Consider the following 9,477-nt stretch of genomic DNA (forward strand, 5'->3'; position numbering starts at 1 on the left):
GCTTTGCTGCGACCGCGGGATGCAGCAACGCTCCCGGATAAGTTATCTTAACTATCAGTGCATGGGCGATTCCTCTCTAGGGAGATCTTGAGAGTTGACAGCGGCGGGCGCCATTTAGCTGGAGTGGAGCACCGAAAGGTGTCACGCTGGCTACACTGCAAATTTGCCAAAAACATGCGTACAGTATATCAAAGGTGTCGGATATGGCCGGCACCTTTGGTCCCGTCACGGTCCACCTACACGGCCGTCACCTCCACGGTCACTTCCTCTGTTATGTTAGCATGCTACCCGAACAGGAACTTTCAACGCCAAACAAGTGCTTTCGCCTCCAACTGATAGCTTTGTACCCCAAGATTCCATGGCTAAATTTGACATTGACTCGGAATATTTAGGAACTGGATCAAATTTTCAGCAAAGAGATTCTGTAATTGACATGCATTGCGCATAAGTTTGGAACTGGACCTGGACCGTCCAATTAATGGATATGCATTGGGCATTAGTCTAGAACAGGATTTTTTTTTGGACTTGTAATGTGTGGATTTGGATTTTATTAATTGTTATTTGGACTGGATGTGGACTGGAATAGTATATTTCGACAAACGCTGGATAGTTCGATTTTGGACTTGGATATTCATCCATTTCCATGTTTAATTAGGCATGGTCCCAAGGTAACGCAAGACACGTAGGAAAAAACAAGCTACTAGGGTTGCGCTACATCTCCAGGATCTTGGGTGTGCAAGGCAGTAAGGTGTCATATTAAACTTATGATTAACAAGGATGTTGATTTACTCAAAAGAAAAGGCAAGGATGCTGATGCTAAGCGCCTAAGCCATCCAGTAGCAAAGGCGAGGACGAGAAAACCGCCAAGACAGGGGCCAATCGATTAGCACTTTAACTGAGTGATGGAGCTCGCGGGATGCATAAATTTGTGGTAATTTCATACTCTACTCTCCGGTGTTCTCTTTTCGTTATATTTTTCTGTCAATTCATACATTATTTCGTTACATGTTCAGAGTTTAAACCCATTTTGTGGTATTCCTACTTTTGTGGATTTTGAGGTTGGAGAGCAAATGATTGCACTATGCGCAAGTTCCATCGCCAAAAGGTGTTCCAGTCTTCCCCATTGATAGATTAGTATAATTTTGTTGGGGCTAATTTGCTCTTCACTACAAGTCTGCAGAGATAAAACACTTGTAAATGTGTAGCAGACACTTGTGGAAAACGATACCTAATTCTGTAAATTGATCATCGCTTTGAAATGTTGATGCATGAGTAATGTTTAGAGAAACTGTTTGTAGACGACAACACGGAAGGGTATTGCACGGAAGAAGTGTTGTTTAATATGCACTATATCCATAGCATTTGTACACAGCAGAGAAACCGATAAAGGTATTCAAACAAATAATGGCATAAGAATAATAACACTCTTGAACATAAGTTGTCTAGCTGATGCCTCTGGTAGGTTACCGTTCCATATTTCAAGCACAACATTGACCAGACCTATACAAAATATTTGCAAGATCACAGGAAGGAGAAGATACTCTTGAACTCTCTGCTCTTTGAACTTGCCAATATATCTTTGCAATACTCTTGAATCCTGAGAGGCTGAACTGCGGCCGGAACTTGCTTTGTCGATTGCATAGCCTGGAAATCTGAGAAGGGGAGGCCAAAAACTGATTTGTTCTTCTCTGGCGGGTTGTTCGTTCTACCTGCAAACTGCAGAGAGTTCACTTCAGGAGTTCTGCTCAAGACATTGCTCTTCTCAGAGGAGCTGTCAGTTTTGCCTGCAAAGCGGAGACAGTTCTCATCAGGAGTTCTGCTCAAGACATTGCTCTTCTCCGACGAGCTGTCCATTTTGCCTGCAAACTGGAAACAGTTCTCATCAGAAGTTCTGCTCAAGACATTGCTCTTCTCGGACGAGCTGTCCATTTTGCCTGCAAACTGGAGACGGTTCTCATCAGAAGTTCTGCTGAAGACCTTGCTCTTTTCAGGTGGGCTCTCCCTTCTGACTGCAAACTGAAGGGTGTTCTCATCAGGCGTTGTCCATGCGACATTGGTCTTCTCAGATAGGCTGTCCCTTCTGGCAGGAAACTGAAGAGTGTTGTCAACTGGAGGTCTGATCATGACCTTGCACTTCTCGGATAGGCTGTCCATTTTGCCTGCAAATTGACCACTGTTCTCGTCAGGTGTTGTCCACGCGACCTTGGTCTTCTCAGATAGGCTGTCCCTTCTGGCAGCAAATTGAAGAGAGTTTTCATTTGCAATTCTGCTCAGGATCTTGCTCTTCTCAGATGGGCTGTCCCTCCTGCCTGGAAACTGAAGAGAGACTTCATAAGGAGATCTGGTCAGGATCTTGCTCTTCTCAAGTGGGCTGTCAATTTTCTCTGCAAACAGAGAGCAGCTCTTCTCTGAACTTCGGCTCAGGATCCTCCGACACTTCTCGGCTGTATTGGTCGGAGACACTGTAGCCTCGGTATGTTCAGAATCCATTGGTGACACCTCATTCGCATGCAGGCTTCCCTGATCTAAGTCAAACTGGTCCCTCGATGTCTTCATCTTCTTCAGTATCAAAGGTTCATAGGAGCTATCCATGGACTTCGACAACATCAGAGTTGGAAAATCTCTGGATTTCTTGCGTATGTGATCAAATATTGTGTTGCTGGTGGCACCTTTGCATTCTGCTTCTACTGGTTCATAAAACGACGCATCTTCCGTATCTAGGCATGGGATTATAGACACTTTTGTTAGCAAAGTAAATAAAGCAGACATTGTTTTCTAGTATTGTGTTACCTCCATTGTCTTCTTCAAGTAGTAGATCAAAGCTGGGGACCTCTCTGTAGTCATCAGAATATCACCTCAGCAAATTATGCTTAAAAGAGAAGGTTCAAAGAATATGGTCCTATAGACTAAATACGAAGATCAAAATCTGATATGTGATCGAAGTTTCAACAATAGCTGTGAAGCATAGCAATTCTCTGGCGATCTAAGGTAATCATTGCAGATATTTGCTACTCCCTCCGATCCATGATATGTGTCGTGGTTTTAGTTCAAATTTGACTAAAAATGAACTAAAACCACGACCCTTACCATGGATCGGAGGGAGCACTAAAGAACCCTAGCATTTTTTTTCCTTAAACAATAGACTAATGGCCAAGCAGGCAAGTGTTCTGTTGTTGGTTACTCTGCTGAAAGCAAGTCAATTCTGGAATTCTTGGAGGAGTAGTAGGTTAAGCACTTACAGTGATGCCAAGTTGTTAAATTTTCTCGTTCCAGGAATATTTTCAGCTTTGTCTGGAGCGTTGACACTGTCATCATCTTCTATAACACAAATCTCTTTTGATAGTGGGCTCCGTCCAATGTGAGCTTGAGTTGTCCTGGAGCTAACCAAACAAAGATCAGCAGGAAGATTGGTCACATGCAAATCATCCTCCCTGCTGATCACATGCTTCTTGTGGATATCAATGCCAACTTCATCATAAAATTTAAAGCACAGTACATGTCAGCATAAACTTGTAAAATGACCTTCAATTTGCCAAACAATAATTATCTGTTGAAGCTATTACCGTGTTCTTCAAATATCAGATCAGCCTTTAGTGTCACCCTGGCACCCTGAGGGCACGGCACAAAAAGTTTTACAGAATATGGGCTGCAATTAACAGAACAGCCAGTGAGAGTAATTCGGAGCAACTTAGTTTTGATTTTGGCTTCAGAGTACAGCAAGTTCCTCAATGATTGGTATCTGGTTAAGCAATTTTATTCATGTCTACTATCACTGTGCTATGTTTGCTTGGTTTAACAGTCGAGCTCGTAGCAGTTTACAGCCAGGAAGAGACTGCTATGGGGCAAGTGAACTTTGCCTGTTGAATCAGACAGAGGTGCTTGTTTGGTGGTTAGCACAACAGGTAATAGCCTAACCAAAAAAGAAAGGTTGCTGTAATAGTCTGCTACTTTGCTAGAATAATCTATTGAAAATACAAACGTAACGAAAAGAATATCTCCCTTGAAGAACCAACAGAGAATTTGACAGTCAAGTTCATTTGCTTGTTAGTCTCCATAACGATGGTTCAAATATTTTCTGAAGCCCAGTTAAAAAATGTTTGCAGAAATAACAGAACTCAGAATTATTACCTGGAAAACTCTCGAGCCCTTTAAAGGAGAGTCGGAAATGATGCCAACAATAACCAAAACAATAACAAACTACCATCAGTAAAAGAAAAGGATCCTAGAGGGCATTAAGATTATACAATAAAACCAGTGACCTTATTTTCTCATGAAAAAGGATCATATTGTCTTCCTCCGAGCCCACAACCTGGCAAAAATAATTTAACAATTTGTAGGTTTAAGCACCATTGGATGATAAAAAAACAAAGATAAAAGATGTACCATGTCAGCATAGTTCTGTTTACTGGATCGAACTGCCTGTGATTGACGACTTAGGGTTACAATAATGGTTGATTTTCCTTGTCTGTTTCCAACATCTTCAATTTGTATGTCAATTTTTGGTGGTAATGCTGACAAGGATTCCTTTATCTGATTTCCAAATGGATAATTGCGCCCCGTTGCACTTTCCAGCTTTCTAGCATCAGCAGCTGCAAGGCTCTCGAAGGAATCAACTCCAACATTCTTCAGGGCCTGGGATACCAGTCATTAAATCAACATTTAATTATGCATTCTTTCTATATAGGAGTGCCTAAATATCAAAGGCTAGAAATTAATAACCTTTGCTGTAACAATTCCAATTCCAGGAAGTTGTTTCAGTAAAAGTGGACTACTTTCCCAAAGTTTTTGGTCTAGGCATTTCCCAAGGAGCATAGAGTTGATGGCAGATTTGTAACTCTTTTTGTATATGAAATATTCTTTCATGCATTTGGCGATCCTACACCCATTTGAGCATATAGAATTTGTTTCCTGCATTCAGAAGTTCAAATAATTTAACATGAATGAAAATAATATGAAAATGTGCTAAAAGCCAAACAAACAAACAAACAAACAACCTGGTTGAAGGATAAATCGTGCATTAGGGGATCCCCTGTTAAACAGTCATTTGCTAATACAAATATTTTATCTTCTCTTGTCATGATACGCTTTTTCTTTTTTCCATTCTCAGTGAGAACATGGAACCGGAGCCTTCCCTCTTTATCGGTGTTTATGTCATTTAGAGTCTTCTTATCATTTCGACGTAGTTGGATCCCTTGAAAAAGAAAGAGGAAATTGATAATTAAATACATAAACTCAATGACTAAAATTAAAGTAGTTGGAGCTACCTACAAGAAATCTCTGCAGAGCGGCAGATGATATACAATAAATCTTCTAAACTGCAACAAGCAGAAGCTTTGACAATAAGCTTCATCGTATCAAACTTCAGATAGAATTTTGTCATCAGCCTCCCAGGTTCTGAGTAGGAAGATACATGTCAAAAGAGTTACTTCATGTACAACTGCAATACAGACACATATGCAACTGATGCGACTAACTGAGAATACTGAGACTTCTAAATAGAAATTTGCGGACGAATGAATTCGAGACCAGATGAAAACTAATAATAAAGTTATATTACAAGATCACAGTTCATGCTGCATGCCCAACCCTCTGATACTTCTCTGAGTACTTGATATCTTCTCTAACACAATTCTGTACGCTAAAATTGTCCCATCAGAACTCCAGTATGGTATTGCAAAGAGGTGAAACCACAGAAATGATCATTCCTTAAGTATGTACAGGTACCACTCTGTTACAAATAGTAGTTCATGCTTTTTTCCAAAAAATAAATCGCACTAACACTAAAGCAACTGTTAGTAGCAGAGTAGTGGCACATTCCAAAGTAGACTCTGAATATGATTTCAAAGTTATGATTTTCACTCTTGGGAGGGTACAGAAGTCTATAGCCTACTTCGCACAAACATCAGATATAGAAGGGATTTAACAAAATTGGAAGACACTATCTTCATACTATAGGTTGAAAACTGTTGCATATGACATCATTGCATTATACGGTTGTAAATTTCTTGAAAAATGGAAAGTTACCTAATGGTTTTAGAAGAAAACCATCTTCATCTGTCCAAATTAGCCCATACTCACCCAACTCATGTATCTTCTCAACACATATATCTGTAAATTCAATCCTAAAAGATCAATGTTTCATGATTTCATGAGAGAACCGTACATCCACAAAGTTCAGTAAATATACCTCTCATTTGTTTCTCAAGGAGATCAGAAGGAATCCCTCTCTTAATTCCATAGTGCTCAGGATTCTGGTAATTTATATTGTCGTAAGTTAGATCATGCATTTAAACCAAAGAGATTTAAAGATCAAGAGTAATACGTTCATGCCTTTTTTATCCTGATGTACAAATATGAACACTTGAGCCATTCAATTGCCAAAGTTATGTCAGACACTGTCAATTGAACAATTTCTGCGTTCAAATGCTCCACTGCGCATGGCAGCAACCTGACCATAGTATCTATACTCAGCCAGAGGTTTCAAATGAAGTACCAGCATGTCACAGTTAAGTTTCAGTTGACATAACACGTGAGAACTTCTCAACTGAACATCGAGAACTTACTGAGACTCAACCATTTCACATCCACGGAGAAGGTTCTCATATAGATGAACCTACAGGACAAAATTACGGCAGGTTGGACCAATAAGCCAATACACATCTTTGAGTTTGGAAGTATTTCAAAATTAACAAGACAGAAGCAAAGTTAAATTACTGTTTCTCTTCTTGTCATAATTACAACTGTTCCAGTATCATCAAATGGAGGACGGCCAGCCCTCCCACACATCTGAGGATGACCAAGGCTTTGTCAGTGAAGCAAGAGAATGATCACACACTATTGTTTTAAATTATAAAGTGTAAAGAACTTTGATAATTGAGTTCAAATACATATTAATTTTCACTACATATAATACACACTACAGGAAACAAGAATTTAGCATATCCAATTAATTATGGAAACAAGTCAGAACCAACTTTCCAGATTATTAAAAGAAAAGTTAACATATAACAATATGAATATTTAATGAGGACTGCACTAGATTCAGTAACCTGTGCTTTTAATTTTGTATCCATTGGTCAATCAGGTAAAAAACTAAAAATACCTTAAGAAACAAGCATATCATTAAAGCTCTAAGAAAAAACACACAGAAATGCTATGAGCAGACGGTGCATATCCTTTGTTTTCAAATAATGATCATTTGACAGGAGTAGCTGAGACTTAATAGTACACCTGAAGCACCATGGATCTCTCATACTCTATATACGAGCTCTTCTCTTTGTTGCTACAAAATATATGAATATAGAAAATATCATAAAAAGGAATAATAGAGAGTAGAAAGAATTCCGTCATATCAAAAAAAGGGTTCTCACAAAAACTGTGTCGACTTTATAACTACTGTATGTGCAGGTAAGTTGATGCCCTGTGCCAAAGTATTTGTCGTGCATAGAACTTGAAGATCTCCCTTCAGGAAAAGCCCCTCAACAAGACTCCGATCCTTTGAGCCAAGACCACCATTATGAAAACCAACTGAAATTTGGAATTACAATTACTTCAGTGTAAATTTAGGTAACACCTAACATGAGTTTCTAGACAAGAAAAGAAAAATGATTGGAATTAATAGAAAGATTAGAAAGTTGAGAGTGCCCAGAGGACAAGATTCAACATAACCTCCATGCACGATGCAAGACTGCAGATGCTTGTCATTACAGGTTAAGGAAGCCTCCCGTAGACGTTCATATTGCTGCATCGATTTCATGAACGGATTTGAATAGCCATGAGACCCTCCAGTTTGTGAAAGGCACTGTGCTGCTTCTTGTGCACCTTTTCTTGTAGAACAGAAAACAAGTGCAGACTTCCCTCTTGAATGTTGCATCAGTATATCTGTAATCAATATTAGCTTTCTATTTGAGCACTGAAATTTGGACAAAGGAACTTACATGATAGTAATGCCACTTACTTACCAAAAATGAAACTTTGCAGCCTCTACAAGTTAAAGACACACAAAAAATATTGTGAGATTTGAGTCAGTTTGATGCCCAACATTTCTTCAGAAGAAAATATTTTGCACATAGTATGACAGAATATATCTGAACACTTATTCTTAAATTCCCCATATAATTTTTAAAAACGAACATTGTCAGATAGGAATTTTGCGTACCCTCTCAAAAAGGAAGTCATTTTTGGCTGCAGCATAACCTAAATGGCACAGTAAAAAAATTAATTAGGGAAAACATAACAATAGCTTACAGTTCTAAAGATTGTCAGAGGTGCTAACATCTAATCAGCAGGTAAGGGGAATACACATATTCCATAATTTTGTATAACAAAGCTCAAGCAGTTTTGTGATACAAAAAAATCTTATGGGTTGGCAAACTATTGCATCGACCTTGCTTATGCACTCATAAAACTCATCCAGATTCCAATATAATGAGAAGCCTGAATCATACCAAGAACTTTGGTTGTCAACTTCACTGGCCTCATCTCTTCACCAAATCTGCAAAGGAACATACTGCGAATAAGGAAAATTCACCGGTAGTATTCTAAGTTATCTTTGAGGGCGTAGTTCAGTTACCTTTTCAGTCCTTCAGGGGGTGCTAGAAGCCACTCCGCTGTGATTTCGCAAGGTTAATACATAAGTTCCTTTCCCAAAGGATAATGTGGTTAAAATTGTATAATGACGACGTAATGTGCAGAATTACTAACCTATATCCTCAGCATTAGAGATAGTGGCAGAGACTGCTATGAATCGAACATTTGCGAGAGGAGAAGATTTCATGTGGCCAAGTCTAGAAAGCATTTTTATTCTACTGACCACTGCTTCAAGGGAAGCACCACGCGGATCATTAAGGAGATGAACCTCATCGATAAGGACCAGAGCAATATCACTGAAGAAACCCAGTCCTCCATCCCTTATTCCGTTACGGCTCATAGAATCGAATTTCTGCATGCAAATGTTATGGTTGTTAAACAAAGCAGGGAAAAATAGACTGCAGAAGGGAGGTTTATTTAGATCATCAGACGCAAAGCAGCTAGTGACACGAACCTCGGGAGTGGTGAGGATTAAATCAGAATCATGTATGGCCTTCTTGTTGTAGAACTCACTATCACCAGTCATCTCCAAGCAACTGATCCCCAACGAGCCCAGCTTCGCCGTCCAGTCCCGCATCTTCTCCTGCACCAGCGCCTTCATGGGAGCGATATAGATCTGACCACGCAACCCAAATGAAGCACAGAGTGAAAACTACGATTAGCGTCCTCGACTCCCCAGGCTTAGCACCAGCATGTTGTTTGAGAAAAGGTTGTCGGCACATACTGTTTTCAGCGTTCCTTTTACCAGGCTGAACCTCCAGTCTGGTGTGAGGAACCTGGAGAGGAGCCTCAGAATGCAGAGCTCAAACAGCGCGGTCTTGCCGCTCCCAGTGGGCGCGGAGACAACCATGTTCATATCTGAGAGGTAACACGCGGGGAAACACTCGC

At 39.9% G+C, this 9,477-nt stretch overlaps 1 protein-coding gene across 1 annotated transcript; it reads right to left on the minus strand.

Annotated features, from left to right (window-relative positions):
* Positions 1 to 1,521: 1,521 nt before the first annotated feature.
* Positions 1,522 to 9,477, minus strand: LOC124695584 (ATP-dependent DNA helicase MER3 homolog). Its single transcript, XM_047228410.1, has 25 exons — positions 9,314 to 9,477; positions 9,044 to 9,205; positions 8,704 to 8,941; positions 8,573 to 8,609; positions 8,448 to 8,494; positions 8,159 to 8,196; positions 7,962 to 7,983; positions 7,669 to 7,881; positions 7,371 to 7,527; positions 7,231 to 7,282; positions 6,715 to 6,786; positions 6,564 to 6,613; positions 6,331 to 6,448; positions 6,188 to 6,251; positions 6,025 to 6,108; positions 5,269 to 5,394; positions 4,995 to 5,191; positions 4,720 to 4,908; positions 4,384 to 4,632; positions 4,260 to 4,309; positions 4,129 to 4,146; positions 3,564 to 3,646; positions 3,240 to 3,468; positions 2,791 to 2,834; positions 1,522 to 2,717 (listed from the first exon to the last, which is right to left on the minus strand). The coding sequence occupies exons 1-25, from the start codon at positions 9,443 to 9,445 to the stop codon at positions 1,522 to 1,524; spliced, it is 3,867 nt and encodes a 1,288-aa protein (XP_047084366.1). The 5' UTR covers positions 9,446 to 9,477.

Source organism: Lolium rigidum, chromosome 3 (assembly GCF_022539505.1).
Source record: "Lolium rigidum isolate FL_2022 chromosome 3, APGP_CSIRO_Lrig_0.1, whole genome shotgun sequence".
NCBI lineage: Eukaryota > Viridiplantae > Streptophyta > Magnoliopsida > Poales > Poaceae > Lolium > Lolium rigidum.

Coding starts and splice junctions, on each gene's coding strand:
- LOC124695584 (XM_047228410.1), bottom strand. CDS start 9,445: ATGAACATGGTTGTCTCCGCGCCCACTGGGAGCGGCAAGACCGCGCTG. Junction 6,109..6,187: donor CCTTGAGAAACAAATGAGAG/GTATATTTACTG, acceptor TTGAATTTACAG/ATATATGTGTTGAGAAGATA. Junction 5,192..5,268: donor CCGCTCTGCAGAGATTTCTT/GTAGGTAGCTCC, acceptor TTCTTTTTCAAG/GGATCCAACTACGTCGAAAT.